At 45.7% G+C, this 20,961-nt stretch overlaps 2 protein-coding genes across 2 annotated transcripts in view; one reads left to right on the forward strand and one right to left on the reverse strand.

The window, feature by feature from the left end:
- Window positions 1-11,874, forward strand: part of LOC135806467 (ATPase family AAA domain-containing protein 2-like) — a 24,369-nt gene extending 12,495 nt beyond the window's left edge. The window contains exons 11-18 of the mRNA XM_065320657.1: window positions 3,543-3,775; window positions 4,163-4,214; window positions 4,432-4,561; window positions 5,302-5,498; window positions 5,694-5,939; window positions 6,267-7,089; window positions 8,200-8,417; window positions 11,160-11,874. Of these exons, the coding sequence (XP_065176729.1) occupies window positions 3,543-3,775; window positions 4,163-4,214; window positions 4,432-4,561; window positions 5,302-5,498; window positions 5,694-5,939; window positions 6,267-7,089; window positions 8,200-8,417; window positions 11,160-11,234 (1,974 nt within the window). The 3' untranslated portion in view covers window positions 11,235-11,874. The remainder of the gene's footprint in view (window positions 1-3,542; window positions 3,776-4,162; window positions 4,215-4,431; window positions 4,562-5,301; window positions 5,499-5,693; window positions 5,940-6,266; window positions 7,090-8,199; window positions 8,418-11,159) is intronic.
- The window catches only part of LOC135806468 (DNA polymerase nu-like), an 18,825-nt gene continuing 9,702 nt past the window's right edge, over window positions 11,839-20,961 (reverse strand). The window contains exons 16-29 of the mRNA XM_065320658.1: window positions 20,591-20,647; window positions 20,035-20,088; window positions 18,757-18,776; window positions 17,935-17,980; window positions 17,465-17,597; window positions 17,101-17,215; window positions 16,661-16,743; window positions 16,215-16,286; window positions 15,418-15,477; window positions 14,919-15,029; window positions 14,456-14,534; window positions 13,972-14,039; window positions 12,646-12,710; window positions 11,839-11,976 (exon numbers count right to left, since the gene is read on the reverse strand). Coding sequence (XP_065176730.1) covers window positions 11,875-11,976; window positions 12,646-12,710; window positions 13,972-14,039; window positions 14,456-14,534; window positions 14,919-15,029; window positions 15,418-15,477; window positions 16,215-16,286; window positions 16,661-16,743; window positions 17,101-17,215; window positions 17,465-17,597; window positions 17,935-17,980; window positions 18,757-18,776; window positions 20,035-20,088; window positions 20,591-20,647 — 1,065 coding nt within the window. The 3' untranslated portion in view covers window positions 11,839-11,874. The remainder of the gene's footprint in view (window positions 11,977-12,645; window positions 12,711-13,971; window positions 14,040-14,455; window positions 14,535-14,918; window positions 15,030-15,417; window positions 15,478-16,214; window positions 16,287-16,660; window positions 16,744-17,100; window positions 17,216-17,464; window positions 17,598-17,934; window positions 17,981-18,756; window positions 18,777-20,034; window positions 20,089-20,590; window positions 20,648-20,961) is intronic.

Genomic DNA, 20,961 nt, shown 5'->3' on the forward strand with positions numbered 1-20,961 from the left:
CACACAGCTCGAGCAACCTCACCAAATCCCAACGCTTGCTAGTTGACAATGCCTTGAAGCTGCTTCATTCGGCTAGGGTGTGCTGCCCACTGCACTTCTTGCAAGACGCCTTGGCACCGCTGCTGACGGCGTCATGAGTCCCAACAAACGTTCGGTGCGTGGCCGTGGATCGTTCCCTGGTAGCCTGACTGCTGATGTCTTTGGGGCGCTCAGTGGGAATCCTGTCGGCTGCCCGCTTCAGAATGCGGACGTGCTCCACCAGCCATGCGGAGAACGTGAAGACGTCATTGACCTGGCCATGCCTCTCGAAATACTTTACCAAGAGACGCTTGGGTACCTTCTCGGACGCCATTATGTACAGCTCAACTCCAGGACTCACACCACTTGCTCGGATGTTGGCGACAGTGGTACGGAGCTTGATGGCGTACCGTTGCAGCCCACTCAAGTCTGCGTCACTGGTAATACGTGCTTGACTCACTACATCCCGAATCTGGTGCTCTATTAGCCTGTCGCTACCACCATACCAAGCATCGAGCTCGGTCCATACATGGCTGTAGGCGTCCGGGCCATCCAGAATCCCTCTCACAATCTCCGCAGCACGGCCTCCATCCACTGCCTCACGCAGCCTCGCGAGTTTGTGACCGCTCGTGTACCGGGGATTTTCATGGATGACGCGGATGAACCTTTGGTGCCACGGAATGTAGTCCTGGTCCAGTCCGCTAAACTTAGGCAGTTCCATGGGCTTCACAGTTTGCTCTATTACTACCGGCATGATGGGCGGCTTGTAGGATGGTTGTGGAAGCTGTGTCGACTGAACAGTTACTGGTGCTGTTACAGGCAGGGTAACTGCCGGCCTACTTATGGGCTTGAACGATGATGCCGATGGATTGAGCTGTCCAGCTGCTGGGTTGAAAATTGGCAGTTTTGAAATAATAGGTGCAGCTGTCTGCGGCTGTGGCTGCTGCAGCAGCGCAGGCTGCAGTGGTGGCATTGCCTGGGTGTATGCTTGCTGGGCTGACCAAGAACTTGGAGAAGGTACAGTGTTGCTAACTGTGGCATCAATCGTAACTGTGGCTACCGATTGATGCACTGTTAGTAGCTGCATGGTGGCTGTGGGTGCAGACATTAGCACTGGTGGAGCACAGGGAGCTGCCACTGGGGTCACAGGTACTGACTGTACACTGCCACTGTTCACAGTAGAAACTAATACTTGATGCTGTTTAGCAACTTGCACAGCACTCACACTTTGTGTATCCACTATCCACATCCAGAGCCAGTTGAGGTGCCCTTGACCTGGTGGTCACACTTGCTTGACTTCTACTAGTACCAGCCAACTTACTGAATGTAGTGAGTGTACTCAATACACTACCTGGCCTATTGACTTGTAGAGGTGTCAAAGAAGGGGGTGTCCTACCAAGCACAGGCATTGATCTTCTGCCACTCCTAATAGCAAGACTAGAACTTACAGTCTGCATGGCTGGGTGCCCAGCACCACTTGATGAATGACCAGCATTGCCAGCAGGCACGCCATCCATACTGCTTTCATGGACTTCAGCAGCCCTTGCAGTGACAGGACTCTTGTTGCTCGTCTGCAACGAAGTGTGACCAATGGCACCAGGGATATCAGAATCTGGCGCACGTTCTGCTACCATCAACATTTGTTCCATGGTATCCAAGTCCAGGGTACCTCTCGATTTTCACCTGGAACTGCTTCTGCCAACACCAACGGAGGGACTACGTGTTGAAGCCTGCATCCTTTCCTCACGCTCTACGTATGAGCTTACATCGGAGAGGAAGGATCGCTGCGTCCTGTACGCCCTGTCCCAACCATCTAGTTTGAGCAGTTCCCGGTCGTCATCTCTTGACTCCAAGATTTCCCTGTGTCTGGTAACCAGCTCCCGAATCTCTTGATCCAGTTGCTCAGCTTTTTGTAAATCTCTAGCTAGGTACCGCAGACTTGGTGCTCTTTTAGCAAACTCCCGCTGCAACTCGCCAGCCACTCTTGTGAAACTGCTCTTCAATTTGCTTCGATCTATCACGAACTTCTCGAGAACCGAAACATCACTCGAATTTCTTGACTCTCCGAGCGTGTCCTCAGCGGCGGCAGCAGCAGCTTCCTCACGAGGAGAAGCAACGCTCGCTCCGTGGTCCACTTCTGATGTCTGATGTTCCGATGTGTCCATTCCTGACGAGTCGCACAGTATCCGGCTCGAAGGACCAGAATGTCGGATCACTGGACTCGTAATCTCGTGCTGTCCGGGCTGTCACAACCCTCATTAATAAAGTCACTTGACTCTCACAACAGACACGATGGAACAGGACTCAGACAAGGAGAAGGGTATTATTCGGAAGGACTTATTGCAAGAACAAACACATCATTCGAGCAGAGGAAAAACAAACTAAAACTTGTCTCCACTTGCGAAACAGAAAACTAACAACAGAGCTGACTACACTATCAGTACATGTATGAATAAAGGTAGGTTGCATGCAAATATGGATCAAAGTACTGCTCACGGTTCAAATGGTTCAGTTCGCGAGCACACGCGTATGCACAGATGGTGACATGAGACAAGACATAACTCAGTGCCGCGACCTATTAACCCTTTACCATCCATGCGTACTTGAATCGATCTCTAGAGATCGATGGACATGCATACACTAAAACATTCGTAACTCGATCGATTCTTGGCGGAATTTAAAGAACTAAGTATCTAGGAAGAAGCCGAGGAACCCAGCTTTCCATTGCATCAATCGGTAAAGAGCTGCGATGTCGCATTCCAAAGATATTTTGCTCGACATTTCAGCTACGGCAAAAGTCGAATTTCTTTCCGAGTGACTGACCTTGAGCGGGGATTTTCCCCTCTCATGACATGCTGAGTCACTTTGGCATGCTTCGAGCGCGTGGGCAGCATGAAAAGAAACTCAAGCAAAACATTTGGAATGTTTACGATGAAGGAGCGAGAAATGGCTGACGAGGGGAGAATTTCCTCGTATATACAGCGATGGGGTGTATTTGAAGCTCCCTGGCGCTGGATATGTGATCTCGGTAGTGCCCTGTTTGAGCTCAATGTACGCAGCTCGTGGAGAGCTTTCCAGAATGCCCAAGATTGTGAAAATTGGTTGATTAGAACCGAAGATATTCTCAGAATAAGGTGGGAATTATTGCATTTGGGACTGCTGGGGAAATTTGGTCGGATGGTAAAGGGTTAATACATGTAGTCATATTACTAATCGTATAATGGAAGAAGGTGGAGGACCGAACAGTTGTACTGCACTCTGCAGCTTATTTGCTCTTGTTCGGGGCAACGGTAGGGTCTAGTACCACTGGCATTTGTTGCCATTACTTGGAACGTCTGTATTCTAGTCCTATTTTGGAATTGTATGTATGTATTCTCGGATTGTATTGCTTGAAATGAGAGTATTTGAATGTTGGTAGCCGTGGAGCTCTACTAGGTTTTAAAAGTTTTAATTCGTGTGTCAACTATCCATGGAGTGCGTCTGCTCTTTTTCATTTCTGTTGTACATGATTGTGGTGTGGTCAGTTGATACGAGAGGCAGCTCGCACAGCACCGTGTGTTCTCTATCTCCCTCGTCTCCACTTGTGGTGGTCATCGCTGTCTGCCACCGTATTGGCAGCAATCCAAGCACAGCTGAGTAACATTCCACCGTCAACGCCACTCTTTGTGCTTGGTACCGTTGAGAAAGAGATTGATGATGCACTTGACTGCAGTATTGTGGAGCTCTTCTCGAACTCATCCACTACCCTACGTAACAGGTATGCCTTTATTGCATGTCAGTCTAGTTTTCCTCCTGGCCGTGGCTGCTTAGAGTTCGTACTATCCATAGCAACCAAAAAACACTGTCTCCCCCTTCTCTTGTGTGAGAAAGCACTGCCCGGTCGAGTACCGAGCACTCTGTGAGCTATAGAAGACCTCTACTGTGTAGCTGCCTATTGTAGACTTCAAATTACAAGTATATATGGTTGCCTATGTAGAGTTCATACTGTCCGTGCCATTTTCATGGAGCATCACATGCAGTGTCTGTGTATTGTGACCCAAGTGCGCTACCACAGGTCGGGGGTCAGATTACAAATTCTCAAGGCCAGTAGCAGCTTGCCAGTGCCAATTGTGCTCTTTGTGCATATTTCTGGTTGATGTTACAGTTGCGCTATGGCCATAGGACGGCAAAATGGCACTGCACACACTCCATTCTTGGTGAGTTCTTCACTTTCTCAAAAGTAGATATCCTGTGTGGGTGTGGGTGTGTGTGTGTGAGAGAGAGAGAGTGAGAGAGTAACCATAAGAGCTTAGCTGCATCGTATGTGTTGCACTTCAATTTATGAAGCTGCCGTTTTGGCCTGATTAACGGTTGCGTCTTAGATGTTTGTCTTCATCTGCACGTTAACCTTTCACAAACGGTGCATGTCTGCAGGTTGCGCCCGACCAACGTTCAGCAAGGCTGGTTTCGTGTCCATCGTCGGATGAGCGGCATGTGTTCTTCAAACCCATGTTGGTGTCATGGCTGGCAACACCATTGCCTTCATCTGTTGTGTCCAGCAAAGGTAAATCATTTAGACCTCTCTGCCCACACTGCTGTGTGAATGTCTTTGTTTTGCGTGATTTTGGGCGTCAAATCCGCAGTGACACCACACCATCCACAAGTAAGGCTATGTAGCGTTCTGTGAATGCTATACCAATCGTTGTAGAGAGAGGTACTACAATATACTGCTGTGTGTAGCTGTGATTTTTCTCGTATATGGCACAGTTCTATCATGAACAATACAGTAAATCATGTTAATGATATTCCCGGGCTACATAGTCATTATTAGTGTTTGGTCCTCTGTACTCTCGAGTGTTTGGTCCTCTGTACTCTCGAGTCTGTAGTATGTGCAGCTACCAATGTCTGCATGCTGTTCTGCCTTCCTCTTGTAATTCCACTACCGTAAAGTCTTGTATAAAAGCCACACTTGAATAGAAGCCCCAATCATCCAAAGCCGTTTAAGTTGAAGACCTAGTTATACACGTACAGTCTGCTGAAGTTGCTATACCGCTAGGAATGCCCTCGATCCCCGTCACCTTCAGTCAATTCAATGCCCTTGCCCATTACCATTGGAAAGCTGTAGACTTTGTGGGCAGCAAGCGGTACGTGCATCTTTGAAATATACAAAAGGACATATGTCTGATTGAAGTCATCGAAATCTGTATGTGCAGGAGCCAAGGGATTAGTAGTTTGTTTGTGTTGACCATACATGCACAATGTGTTAATTAACTTAATTTTCTATGCCATTGTCTATTTACACAGGTGAAGCCACACCGCCCACCCTGCCGGTTGCACCTGCTCCTGAGCCTCGCCAACTCTCAGCCGCGGAGCAAAAACAACTTTTGGAGGACGAAGAGACGCACTTGCGTGAGCTGCGTATCTTCCTACGTGACTGCACGACCAAGCTCGTGATGGAGCGCAAGTTTAAGGCCTTCTGCAAACCCGTCGATTTGGAAGAGGTCAGTGTACATGCCTGCGTATGCGTGCATGGTGATGGTGGGTGTGTGGGTGTGGGTGGGTGGGTGTGTGTGTAGACAGTGTCTTTTTGTTGCAGTGAGTATGCATGGTAACCGGGTAGCGTGTTATCTTATGGCATGTTGCAGGTGTATTCGTTCAATTATTCTGCATTTTTGTGATTTTCCTGTGACTTTTAGGCTCCTGATTATCTGGAAATTATCAAAGATCCCATCGACCTAGAACAGGTGATGCAGAGCATTGATGCACACAAGTATACATCTGGTGGAGCGTGGCTGAATGACATCGAGTTGATTGCTTCCAATTGCATTGAATACAACCCACGAACAAATCCCAGAGGCAAGGCCTTGCGTCATCGCGCGTTCACTTTGAGAGACGTAGCATCATCTCTCATCGATCTGGAAATGAAGAAAGAATTTGAAGAAGTAAGTATTGAACTGAGCCATGTGTACTTATTTCTCTACCTTTCACACTTCTCGTCTTGGTTATTGATAAAATGGGTCTCTGTATAAAAAAATTACCAATATTTGCTTTTCTATTCCTTGAAAGTATCCAATGTGGCCATTTGACCTGCTCCCGGGTAACGTTATTCTTTGAGTAGACTTGTGTCTGGGTTGTTCAACATGCGCAACAGTGATTACACTTTGATAAAGCCACCAGTTGCTACCTAGGCTAGCTGAGATGTGCACTTGTCAAATGGCTCACTGGGTATTTCTTCTGCTACGTTTGTATCTCTTCTTTGCACTCTGCAGCGGTGCTTGGAGATTGAAGGCTCGCGTCGAAAGCGCGGCTATGTGTCGAAGCACCCAGGCATGTCCAGCCGCTCCGATGCTAACCAAGACGCACCACCGCAAAGTAACGGCTCTGGCAAGGAGTCTCAGCATTCTGTGCGTCGCAGCTTGCGTGTGCATGGCATTCAACCCGATGATCCGGTGGAAATTGTGAAGATCTGGAGCACGCCGACGAAGGACACACCCTCACCGATGGGGAATGGCTTTGACAATCCCTCTCCTAGGTGCTGTAGTGGTGAGGACTTTGCACGGCCTGATAGCAGGTTGAGCGACTCCAATGTTCCTCTATCAAGTGTCCATGCTTCGTCAGACAGTGACTCTTCGTGTGCTTTGCCTAGCCCGTCGCCATCGCTGCCCAATGACAGTAGTAGGCGTACAGATCACCACCGGCCTCCAGCTGCAAGTCCTAGTGCATGTTTGAGTGTACCAGACATTGCAGACACCGCCGCTGATTCGGGCCTGGGAGGTGAGACCGGCCGACCGGCATCCTGTGACAAGCAAGCATCTACTTCGTCACAGGGCATGAATGATAGTGGGGGTGTCATGGATATCACCTCTCCGCGTGATAGTAGTAGTCCGTTGAGTGCTTCACCGAGTCAACCGTCATGCAACCAAGAGACTTCGGATGTGGACAGACGGGTCAGTCGGCGCCTTGCCTTCTCCGTGAGCCGTTCCTCTTCCGCTAGTGCTACCTCTACTAAAGCAGCTTCTACCGGTGCAATATCTCCCTCTGGTGATTTATGTGAGCAGCAACGTAGGTCGACATCACCAGCTAACGCTAACAGTGAGTTTAGATGGCAGTACAGTGATACAGTTGACTCCACTTAAAATGAACTCGCATAAAGCGAACCATTGTCCATGTCCCTGTTTGAACCCATACAAAATTGACCCTTCATAGCGAACACTTTTTCGTTTATAACGAACCAAATCTTAGAGGGCTGCATATAAACCAAGTGTAGTCATACTGTCATGGGCCACGTGTTAGTCATGAATAGCTGCTTGTATAGTGTAAGTGCATTTCTGTTATAACGAACTTCGGCTATAAAGAACTGATTCTCCTGCATGATGGTGTTCGTTATATCAGGAGTCGACTGCACATTGTATTGTTTTCGGGACACTTCTTTCCTGAGTGGTATTAGGGAGGGTTCGCTCTACGGAATTACGTATGAAAATAACGTAGGAACTGCACGTAATTTTCATACATAAAAATCAGCGCTGTTGGGTTTCACTCTACGTGATTTCTCCATGACTGCTAAACATCCCTTGTTGCTTTGGAGACGCGTTGGCTGCATGCGCCCACCACATGCACCAAGAACCGAAATCGCGTTTCCATTTATTTTTGCACGTGGTGTACGGTGTGTGTATCTTGTGTTTCGCGCAGCTTGAACGTTGCCATAGATATATCCGGAAAATGCGAAAAATATTTCAAAAAGTCCTCCGGAGGACCCAACGTAGGAAAGAGCTTTCCTACGGAAATCCGTAGAGAGATTTACGTATGAAAGTTGTCCTCGCTCCCCGGCGCGTACGGCATACGGATTTTCATACGTAATTACGTAGAGCGAAACCTCCCTATTATTGTAAAAGACAGACAATTGGCTGGAACTTTGGAAAAACTTCATGCGCTCTTAAGGATGTTGATTGCCTGTTACAGTTCAGGTGCGTGACATGCGGTAAAGGGAAATTACCTTCACGGGCTAGATTAGCAATGCAAGGTGATAGTCCTTTGCGGGACATCCAGGACATTGTCATGGCACCAGTGCCTCGGTGTACATCACGAAACTAGCCCAGAAAAAAGCTTCCAACTTTTTCCTTCCTATTAAATGCAATTTTTGCGTGCTTTCTCTTACAGTATGTAGTGCTGACAACTAGCTTTTCCTTCTTTGTTGATGTGTAGGTGTTGATGCAATGTCAGCTTCCGAGCATGCTGACCCAGTGCCCATTGCGGAATGTCTTGTCAGTACTGAGGTCGTTGATCATGTACTGTCTGATTTGGTCACGTCAACAAATGGCTTTTCTGTCAGCCAGCTAGAAACCGTCCATGCTTCTTTGTCGCAACTTGTCCAAGACGTTGTTAGGCAGCAGCCACGACCAGCTGCTACTAGTGTCGAGGAGGTAAGTTCTTGTTGTGCTAGCAATCCATTGACTTCTCTTCAGCACTGGATGGTTGGAATTGCCATGTGTATACATGTACGTTGTGTATGTGTGCATTTCTATTTTGCCTGCAAACGTAGAGCAGGAGGTTTTTGGAGCACACCTGCTCTTTCCCTCAGCTCTGAAACTTTACAACTCAGCACACTGATCGGTTTCAACGACGTTCCAGTAAATGCAACCTGAAGATGGTCATTTACCGAAACGCCGTTGAAACTGCTACAGTGGAATGAGTTGTGATTTCGCAGTACTGAGGGAAAGAGCAGTCTCTGCTCAAAAATCTCATGTAGTTATGAAGCTGGGGGATGCCTCACCCCTGTTACGTAAACGTCAGGGAGTCGTACTCAAACTAGGGAGGTGACACGGCACAGAAATCCGTGTCACAGGGGTTGACTCGCACCCGTGACCCCTCGTTGTTATTTTTGGAATAGTTCAGTCCAGTCCAGTCCGAAAGGTCATACTCGGATCGACTCGCCTTCTGTACTTCACCTCCAAGCGTGCAGCATGGGTGTCTAGTTTTTGAAATTATCGAGGCAAAACATTTCGTTTACAGCCCATCACTCGCCAGTATTCTTTGAAAGACTACCAGCAATTTGTTTACCTCCTGCCATGTCCGAACTACTTGATAGCAGTGATGGCAACAGCAGCAGTTATGAGACAGCGTGTAGTGTTACGGTAACTGTTCAGAACTGTTCAGAGTCGTAACGTACTACAACACTAGGTTAATCCGAATACTAAAAATTGACCCAAATTGCACATAACACGTAGCTGGTTTTTGAAAATTGTAAGTCGTGTATCTGCCCCATTTCTTCTTTATGACTTGCACAATACACCAGTCTTCCTAAACAACACATTTCTAGCAGGGGTTAAGTACCATATAAGAGAAGTACAGCCGGTGATATTGTCATGTTGAAATACTACAATTTTGACACAAATTACACATAACACGAAGCCAGGTTTTGAAAAATGTAAGTCGTATATCTGCCCCATTTCTTCTTTATGACTTGCACAATGGTCCAGTCTGCCTAAATAACACATTTATAGCAGGGGTTATGTACCATATTAGAGAAGTACAGCCAATGATATTGTCATGTCTAAATATTACAATTTTGACACAAATTAGACATAACACGAAGCTGGTTTTTGAAAATTGTAAGTCGTGTATCTGCCCCATTTCTTCTTTATGACTTGCGCAATACACCAGTCTTCCTAAACAACACATTTATAGCAGGGGTTAAGTACCATACAAGAGAGCTACATTGTACATCTAGTCATACTGTCATAAACAGCCAGCATTTTTCCTGCAGCAGTCACACCACCATCATCATTATTTCCAGGGAAATCCTCTTACATTGTCAGCTCCTACGTCGTTAGGTACAATGTAGGGGGCTGTAGGACCGGCTCGTCAAAAATAGAGAACCTGAACAAGCGTGCTCGGGACGTCTCAGCAATCGTAGTATGCTTGAGCACTCCTATAAAAACTTGATCAATGGCAAAATCGTTCCCCACAGAAAAATCATACTTTGCGGGTCTTGCGTTGCACGCTTGGAGGTGAAGTACAGAAGGCGAGTCGATCCGAGTATGACCTTTCGGACTGGACTGGACTGAACTATTCCAAAAATAACAACGAGGGGTCACGGGTGCGAGTCAACCCCTGTGACACGGATTTCTGTGCCGTGTCACCTCCCTAGTTTGAGTACGACTCCCTGGTAAACGTAGAGCAGTTTATGCACATGTACCTGTAAATACTTGGTCCGGCTCATCGCAATTTTCGCTTATCTATCGCCACTAAGAACAGGAGTTTTGTTACCGCTCTGTGAAATTTTCAATAGGCATAGTGAGGAAGCATGATACATGGATACTCTCCGCCACAAGAAAAAAATCTCAGCAATGGAATCAGGTGAAGCGAATCGAAGAAGGGAAGCAAGGTAAGCAAAATGCACAAAATATATCAGTGAAGGAGCGCGTTCTTGCACTCACACTCTTACCGGTCCAGAGTTCATTCCACTCTGCATCACTCGAGCTGCCGCCATTATTTGAGCTGACCTTTGCTGGTGTCTAGCTGCTGGCGCCATGGCGTAGACTGGTAGAGTATCTCTTGCTTTCTCAGCCTGTCGTATGGCGGCAATGGGAAAGGAACAGTTGCGGCTGTCACTTCGGTGCTTGAAGGAACTGTGGGCAGTGTGACCTGTGTGTCACCACAGTGTGTTTCAGCAAAGCCTTCGAAAGAGGTATACAGGCCTCTCCAGACAGCTGTCATACGCTCCGCAGGATACGCTGACCACGACTCTTGTAATCCTGCTGCCAGATCGAAAACGCCTTTCTTCTTCAGCATGACGCTGTCGCTCATACTCCTCTACAGTTCCGGTGTTCGGGTCACTACGCTTGGCTGTTGGCAACACAGACAGTAAATGGACAGATTCCCACTTCCCAAAAAAGTCGAACACATCGCGATTCAAAGCGCTAGTCGCGATCATTTTTCTTTGGTGCCTCCTTTGATCTTGCCATCACAACCTCCCAAGCAAAAGTAAGTTAGATATCGCGATTGGACTGGGTTTTACCTGTCAAAAAGTGCGTGGGAGATAAGCGACCATTGCGATGAGCCGGACCAAGTAAGTTTGTTGATGATCGTAGAATGTTCTCTCTTCTTCAACGTGAACAATTTGCATGTTGTGCGTCTGCCTCTGTTTTTCCTGCATGTTTCAGACTCTGTCCGGCTTCTGTCAGTCATTGCATTTGGCTATTAATGGAGTTGCAGCTGGCCCTGCCGACATGATGTAATGGTCTGTAGCTGCCATCTTTCGTTCCACGAACCACCACCATCACATAATTATAATACATACAGACTAGGTTCACTAGATGAGCCTGTCAACAACACACATGAAATAGCCGCTGTACAGCGCTGTTATCCGCTGGACAAATCCGGATTAGAAGGTTGCATTGTCCGAGATACAAGTCTTCCATTGTTGTTAGGAAATTTCTCTTTTATCATGCAATTCACTGACTATTGACACACTCAAACTTACTCAAATTCATGCATCCTCATGTAACTCATGCTGAAAATAGATAGATAGTAGATAGTATAAATTTCTTTTGGCGTTGGAATTTGCTGTTAGGTAGATCACAGCCATAATGAAGTCATCAGCTTGCGTGGTGGTAGAGCTACAGCAAGAGCAAAGCTATTGGCATATTAATATTCACAGGGCAGCTGTACTGCTACACCAAACAGCGTGCATACATACAACTGGCAACGTCCTATTTAATTTTACAAGAAAGAATGGAATGGTTTTATCGTGTTCTTCATGTATTCCACCCATGTCCGTGTTCCTTTTGACAGTTCTTCTTTGCTCAGTCTTTCTCTCTATCACTGAAGTTGTGTTCATTTCTTCGCTTATAGTTGAAAACGTGTTGCTTTCTTCGATCAATGTTGTGAAGAAGGTGGCTCTGTGGTGGGTGGAGTTGTCTCAATACTTTTCATCTGTCCCCAGGTCTTGCCATGACGCAATGAGACAGGCAACCCTACCTGCAGGACACAATACAACACGGGAGACAACGGACGTCAAAGAAATGAGCAGCACCATGCTTAGCGTCCAATGCTGCGAGTTGTCTGTTGTGCTTTTCTTCAAACACTGCACATGAATCTCTGGGCTGTAAGTGATCATGGTATTGTTTCAGTGCTTCAGTAAACACTCTACTAACTATGGTTATGTAGTACCTGTTTAGCTTTGCAGCCTGCTGCAGCAAATGTTTGGTGCCGGACGAAAAGAAAATTGATCAGGATAAAATCACAACAGTACGTACATGTACAAATGAGAAGGATGAAAATCCAAATTTATATTCTATTCGAGTGTCAAGTGGTATTCTGATCACGGATCCCTTCAAATTCCTTTGCCTCAGTGTCCTTCCGCACCTTCAGTGCCATCTTTTTTGGAGTGTTGTGCGTGGCCACTAAGCACTTAGATATCGCAACGAAAAACCTGTGTGTATCAGTGCAGGTTCCATCGCGTACCAGTGCCAAGCTCCTGTTTGGAGCAGAACGGCATAGGTGAATCTTGCTTTACCGCAGCAGCGTCAGACCTTAATTTTGCCACGGTGACGTCAAGTTTCTATTGAGATTCGGTTTGTAATCCCAGAATTATGTTTTTTTGCCACAGTCTGACTAGCATCACTCCACCAGGTTAAGTAGACGTACCTTGAGGTGAACAGGAAATCCCTTGCATAGACATCTGGTGTCTTGCAGAACTTGTGACACAAGGGCTGTATGGACATGAGTGCATATGAGCACACAATACACAGATTGCAGTGTCTACGCGCATATAAATTCAACTGCTATCTCACCCCACTCGAAATCCACCCTAGAGGATGTGGATGCGGTGAAGTGAAAACCATACCTACAGTGGAAAACAAAATGTACCGGTAGCCACGTGTTCAATGTGTTTGGGGTTCAAGTTACTGATCTTTCATACAATCATGAATTCATGATGCATAATGACAAGGGTACTTAGCCAAGTGTGCCTCGATCTTGAGCTGCGATGGATTCGCCCATGGAGAAAATTCTTATTGCGCATTTTTTGGTGGGAATAATTATGATCAAGTGTGTATGTGTACGAGTATGTCGGCCATTTCACTTTCCTCAATCGCCGAGTTCTGATTTTTTGCTGCATGTTCTGAGACTATCGCAAGTGAAACATGTTCAGGTTTGTGTAAATCAGAATTACGAAAAGTCTCCAAATTCTCACTCATATCAAACCTCAGTATAGTGTGCACTTTGGAAGTTGCCGCAAATTGTGAATCAACTTGAGAGCGGAAATTTAACCCTTTGTGGGTCTTACTCAATGTATGTGAGGGGTGGTCACGCAAACACGTGTACAAACAACCAGCCATAACTCAAGTTCTGTGAGTTGTAGGTATGGGTAAACTATATATTTTCAAAATCTGTATGCCTGGACGAGTCCAGAAAACACAAATATGACTATGTCCAGGCAAGGGTATGACCCGTGGTAGCCCTTCAAGTTGAGAGAAAATACAATTGTGAACAAAAAACACGAAAATCACAGCACGAAGTGCATACCAAGTTCGTGATGGAGCTGAAGTCCTATGATAAGCAATCAGGTAAGCGCTACGTCTTGGTGAAGAATATATGCTCCTAATTCCGTCCTTGAACTCCAACACGTCGCCATCGGCGAGGCACCAGCAGCAACAGTTCCACAATAACTTAGAAAACTTGGACGCGAAGTTGCAGTGACTTGCGAAAGTTACTTTCTCTTTCCTTGGGACGCACTTGACGGCACAGAGTTGTAAATTGACAGCCTCCTGCTTGATACTGAGCTGCATATACGGTACGGTGCAAATAACTTCGAGAAAAATTCCTTTTGCGTTGCTAAACCTCACAGGGTTTCCTTTTCGAAATATTTTTTCCGCAAAATATCACCGCCACCAAAAGTCTGAACATTCGCGTTGCTAAACATCCCCAATATTTTGCATTTTCCACCACTTGTGAGTACACTATAGTCGGTACCTTGGGTTTGTTCTAGCTCATCATCTGGCACCTCCAGTAGGAGCTCATCATGAATTTGCAATAGTAATCTGAAACGGATATGCCACAGGCACACGCATATACTCACACGCACGTGCGCGGGCGTGCACACGCGCGCACACACACACATACACACACACCCATCTTGGAAAGCTGAGCGAACACATTTTACTATTTATTCAGTGTCATATTGTGGGCGAACATCAATGGAACATTTCTCAATAATGCAGTCACCTAACTGTTCGGTCAGCTACATGTATTATTAAAGCACGATCAGTGGAATTGGGAGCTGAAATGATTGAACTAGCATCATCATAATACAGACACAAGTACTTGTTCCATACTAGAGATCAACCCACACCAACCCTTTGTGATGTGTATGTGAGCACAGTATGCACTTTTCGCTACACTTAGAACAAGAAGGTCCTGTGTGAGCACGTCGTGAATAATGATGGGTCTTGCCTACCTGGCATGAAGCAGAGGCTGGTGGTGAATGGCATGTGCAAGGTTTACCATGGCTGCTTTGCAAAGGTCTGCTGCACTGCCTGTAAGTGTGTGATACATGTATGTGCAGCAATCATACAAGCAGATTACAACTGTTAGAAACGTGCTTGGATGCATTGCCAAAAGGATGAACTACAGCACGATTTGCCCGGACTTGTGAGCCTTCATGTACAAATGACTATTTTATTACTGTTTTGAGTACAAGTACACACATTTATACCAGCGTTTCAAACATACCTTTCATAACGTCGCATTCTTGTAGAAAAGCAGTCCGTCCAAAATGTAACCTGATTATAACATGCAGCACGATTATTAGGTAAAAAATATGCATGTTTTGCAAAAACCTGCTATCCAGTATAAGATCACATTGCAATTGCCAATATTACTAATGCACATACTAAGTTGCACATCAACTATAGACCCACCTTGTATGACAAAATTCCCCGACTGTCGTTCAGCATGAAGTCTGCTGCCTGCCACTGGTGCACGGATGTCACGAATCAGTCGCAGGCGACCAAACATTGAACGGCAGTAGCCTGTACAGATGTAAAGCATTTAGTATAACACACAGGGGTGTCGCATGCACACATACCAGTATGTACGCGCACTCATGATCTATTTTATCCAGGCAGAATGGTTGAGTTGAAGCAGCGCTTATGGTTCAGAATATGTCCACATTGGTATGCGAATTTAGCAGAGTAAGTACTTCAGTATATACTATATACGAATACCGTTTACTGGTTCTATGCAACTGAGAACAAACTACTGCCTGGAAAACGGAGAACATACTGTTGCCGGGAAGACTGAAGTGCCTGAAACTTTGAGGTCATGCGAGAAAGAAAAATGAATAGAGCCGGGCTCTTCGGGTGGAAAGTGGTGTTGTCCAGGTCGTGGTTCAAAAGGAATCAACAGTGAATTACTCACCATCAGCTCTGCTTTGCTGTACAACTCGCTGGGTATACTGGTGCAGTGATGGGAACTTCCCTGTGGCAAGAAAAGCAAGCAGAAGCACTGAATACTCTGGGGAGTAACAAGAAATCACATGCACGCAGCAGGAAGTTGTACCATACTGGTATTGCACTTCTCCCTGAATGCAAGCAATGTGTGAGTAGAAAGCAACGAGCGGGTTCTGTGCCGAAGGCGACCTGCCCCGAAAATGGGGTATCATGGTAAACATGCATTGTGGGTTCGAGTCTCACCCGTGACTTTTTTGGGGACGCATCAGATGTTTATTGTATGGATGCAGTCATGGAGAGGACAACTACAAAGTCCCTGCATGTCAATGCCCAAAAGACCAGAATTACCAGAATCTGTGTTCGTGTTGGAACAGTTGGCATAGATGAGCACAAGATGCCGGAAGTCCTTTGATGATCGGAGTGATACTCTCGCTATGGTTCAAGTTGCCAAAACTGCGAAATTACATGCAGTATCGTGGAGATCTTAGGGGCGGCCAACATCACGTCTATTCGAAGAATTTTGAACAGCAACATTGTATGCACGTATATTCATATACGGTTAACTTCTCGAGTGGTGTGGGTGTGTGGGTGTTGGTGTTTAACTATTATTCCTCAACATCCATATTCTAGATTGAGGTTGGATGGGCATTGGATTTTTCTCAATCTTTCATCTCTCTCTCTCTCTCCCTCCCTCGCCATGTCCAAAACAAGCAAACAAGCCAAAAGATTGCTTTGATATGGCACGGCAAGACCAGTCATTCTTACTTAGAAAGGCGTCCATGTAGTCCTTCGCTTCTTCGCTAGTTGTGCCAAGTATTTCAGACAAACGCTCGCTTCCTGCAGAAAGATGCCGAAACTTTGAATGAGAGATCAGTTTTGCTTGGATGAAGTGGTAGGCCAGTAGCAAGCACCAATATTTTTCAAGAACTCGTGTCTTTCTTCCACTCTTAGCAGGCTTTGTCATCTTTGTTGACCGACTTCACAAGCAAATCCACTGAGAGTTGTGATTTGGTGGGGATCATGCCATTTATAGGCATCATTCAGAGTTTTAAAAAAGACTGTACACCAAATATTCAGGTACAGTATGAATGTATGATGCTGACATTTTTTGACGATGATGATATTGTTATTGATGGGTACAGTGCCTGTGTATTTTGCACCAGACGGGTCATTCCCAATTGAGTTTCATTCCCTTCAATGCAATGTCTTACCAACTCCGTAGATCACAGCATAGACAAGACGTTTTGTTTTCTCTCGGTCTTGCTGTGTTACAGCATCAGCTGGAATTGAAAGCCTGCACATAGCAAAGTTAGAACACAAGCGACGCTACTGCTTCATGTACCAGCTCAATCACATAGGCCCTTTATTACTGCATCTTTTCTTTGCTGGGACTCATCATCAACATCCTCTCTGTGCATTCTCCTTTTCCTTTTCTACGTGTGAAGTTGGAAGCATCTACTTGCAAGATCATGATACATTGTATTGTGCATGACAAAAGCATCATCTTGACTAGATCAGAACTTCAGTGCAACTGGGACAAGGAAAGGCCGTGACAACAGGACGCGGGGTCCACTAACATTTAGGTCAGTTGGAATGTCTGGAAAACTGCATACCGGTACAAGAAGAATTCAAGTACTCATACGAGTCGTACCATTCAGAAGTCAACCTCATGAATATGTCACTGCTCTCTGGGTCGTTGAAGATCTTCAAGAGAACAGTGTCATTGGACAAGTGTGCAAGCAACCGAAGCTCGATAGACTGGAAATCTGGAAAGCATTCAAACACAGCAATATGAGCATATGCCACGACTACTTTGAACGAAAATCTACAATATTGACTTTGTGGGTCCTTTCTCTTTGAGTTGATGAAGAGGACGATGCAACCTGAAGGCGAATATCAAACATAGGAAAGTTGAAATTGACGATTGCAGAACGACATTGTAGTCACAGAGTAGATGCTAGGGACCTTAAGTCTATTCACTGTACTGTCACTACTGTGTGTACCCTATTGCATACCAGCACTGAGAAAAGACCATCCTGGTGAGCTGACAAATACGTCACGTGGGTGAACGCTAACTGGACAGACATCATTGACTGATGGTTTACTGCGCTTGAGTTGAATCTCAGTCTTTGGAATGTTTTGAATGTTCTGCAACACACAGACAAATAGCATAAGCAGTCCCAAAGAGATAGACAAGTACAGCCAGCTATGGTCCATTCATGTCAAGTACACGTATGGAGTATCTCCGAAACATAGAGAAGAATCACGGGCACTATCTCACCTAACAAGCACATTTGCGCAAAAGCTTGTGTTTCAGTGTTACTTTTCATTGAGCTTCCCTCTGTGGGGAGCCACTGTCGGGGAGAGCTGAGAGGGACTACGAGCAAATTGGCTCAGCAAAACTGGCGGTTGGTGCATTGATATTTCCTGACTACATTGATGAAGAGAACAGAAATCATCGGGTAACAAAATAATAATTCTTTACTGGGTTAACTGAAGTCAATCGGCCGGTAGCTGTTCCATCGTGTATCCTGCAGTAATACGAGAGAAAGTCTTTATGATTCCACACCAGTGTGTTATCAACAAGCCAGGTACAGAAAAAAGCTGCAGAAACCCGTTGAATATATTTTATTCCCGTAGCTATGCAAAAGACGTTACTTCAGTAACGTCTGGCGCTAGCCAGGGTCCACACAGCTTTAATTTCGTGTTTGTTTGTTTGCTTGTGCCATCGGCATGCCTGGCGCTATCCCGTACCTGTCCCGTACCGTACCATCAAGAACAGCATCGGCATGCCTGGCGCTATCCCGTACCTGTCCCGTACCGTATCATCAAGGACAGGCTGGCACAAGTCTTGGGAGGATACATGCCTAGTAGTGTCGAGCACCTTGTCTGTTCTTCAAGGAAGTATAGACTGATCTGTCAGTGACAGGCTGAAGGCGTGTACCCGGCTCTGACCCGGTTGCAAGACTTGTGCCAGGTACTGGTGTACCCAGTTGGTTTGAAATCCTAGACCAGACACTGCTACTGTGTCTTACTCCAAGTTCATCTTCAATTGGAAGTGGCCAACGGCAGCCTGGCCATGGTCTCTGTCAATGTCGTTTCTACTTGAAGAAGCCGATTCGTGCAGAGGCAAGATGTTTTGAAAAATGCTGCACGCCCTGCAAGGTGCCAGAGATTGCCTCAGTCAAAGGTAAGAGTAATGTAGGATATGATAAGTACTAGCAACACACAAACCAAAATGTGAGTTCGTTTCTACATGATAGATCATAACAATGCATACGAACCACAGGGTGATTATTTCTCTTACCAACAGCTTCGTACTATTCCCTGAAACAGCAAACAAGGAAGAAAGAAAGTAAATGTTGATAGTTGTAGCAAAAGAAGACCTCAACGAAGGAAGGCGAACAGCAGCAGAAATAATACCTTACCCTAAAATACCTTTCTGACATCAATGTGTATATTCCGGCTACCTCCATCTGGGCACCTACAGTGCCTTTCAAAATACTAAGCAATGCTGGCGATTGCACGGCGAGTGTGCCGTTTCAACGTATGGGCTGCCTGAAAAAAACTCGCTGTGAAACAGAAGAAATATTCCGCGCGAAAGCACAAAAAATGACTAACTTACTCCAACAAGAAAGAAAAAGAGGGCCAGTTTGGATTCGTCATAACTCAAAGTGTCATGCTACTGCAATCATCAGACGACTGATACTGAAACCGGAGACTAATCATTATGAATGTGATCATCCCTGATACTTGGCGCTTAAATTGACATACCGTATTATCTCTAATATAAGCACAGTCACCAATAATAGAACACCTTGGGGCGGCATTCAAAAAATAAAGTGCTTAGTCTCCATTATAAGCACACTGTGTAAATTCATTATCTGTACCGGCGAAAAAACCCTGAAATGTGTGTGTCTGACATGAATTTGGCATGGCAACATGCCTCTGAAGTGAGGTTGAAATAATAATGGAACAGTCTCCAATAAAGGAACGTCTCCATTAATAGCACGGGGCGGAGGTACATTGAAAAAATAAAGGACCGTGCTTATATTAGAGGTAATACGGTAACAATCATTACTCTACGCGATTCACGAATAAAGATCAGTATCACACAGGCGTTGCGGATGGTATGAGGGATAAGTATGATGTTAGCAATGACGAACTCACTCTATCCACACCTGGCTTTAAACAAGCACAATTTATATCTTCCTCCGAACCACAGAGGACATGTTGATAGCGTGATACAATCATGTTGAAACACGGCAGAGGTACGTACCACTTTGTTTTGTGACGAGTAGATTCTTTCAGCTGCAATGCAATTTATTCTTACCACGTGACGACAACAGTATGGGCAGCGACTCATTCTTGAGGCCATGGCTTGGCAAAGCCATCCATGTAATTTTGACAACTTTAAAGAAACGCGGATGCCTGCGAAAGCTGATAGGAGACGATGTCGACTCCAAAATTCGAATAAATTGGCGCAATGCGGCTTGCCATTACTATCAATGCTCTTGTGAAGCCGAGACCCTTCCTAGGATATGTGGTGGTCTTGCCAGTGGGGATTGTATGGCGAATTACTTACCTTCTCTACATGGGGAAATAGCCCGTCAATGTAGGTTGACTTCACTTTTGTGAGCTGCAGACCAAGAAGGCATGGGAAACCCAGGTCAAACGCAATTTGCACGGGTAATTCTCCAAGTCAATGCAAACTATGCAATACTACTGAAAACAGCAAGATAAGCAAGACGATTATTACAGTTCTGGCCATGACTCACAGGTCTCCGAAGCATGGGTTGTCCTATAGATCATTATAGATCATTATTGAGAATATTAGCCCCTCCCAAGATGACGTTAGGCCCGGAGGTGGATGGAATCGATTTCAATGGTACTGCCACCCATAGTCTGCGTGACTTTAGTAGTGTCGGTACATGGCTGTAATGCATGGGTTTGGCACAGTATACCAACTGCCATTTGCCGTGTCCTCTTTACCTTTACTGTTGAACTCTCTATCGTGTGTGACATTTTCAATGTGAACTGTTACATGTGTGGTAGCTGGTCCAGCATAAGTGTAGCCAGTGCAGGGTGTAAAAATAGAGTGCACTCGCACATCATACAAAAATGGTGTCACGTTTACTTACATGTCTGTACTCTAGGATAAGGCCCGGCAGGCTGTGATGTTCCTCCAGCTGTTGCAGCTGCAATTACATTACACAGTGTACGCTGATCCGGGATCGTTGGGCCAGCCAATAGCAATTGATCAGTATATGCATATCTCTTGAGTGTATGTGATATTCACTGGCACATTTACACTCCACCTAAAATTTCACTGCCAACGTTTAACCTGGTCCACGATGTCCCTTACAACAGTGCATGTTTAGCGGGTGTATCATTCAGAAGGTCAGCGAACAGTTCTAAACCAAACTCGTTTCTCAGTGCAGCTTGCTGAGAGTGCAATAGATGTGCTATGATGTGCTGTGATGTGCTGTGAGTGTGGTCTTTGGCCTCTTGT

The sequence above is a fragment of the Sycon ciliatum genome, chromosome 1 (genome assembly GCF_964019385.1).
Source record: "Sycon ciliatum chromosome 1, ocSycCili1.1, whole genome shotgun sequence".
Taxonomy (NCBI): Eukaryota; Metazoa; Porifera; class Calcarea; order Leucosolenida; family Sycettidae; genus Sycon; species Sycon ciliatum.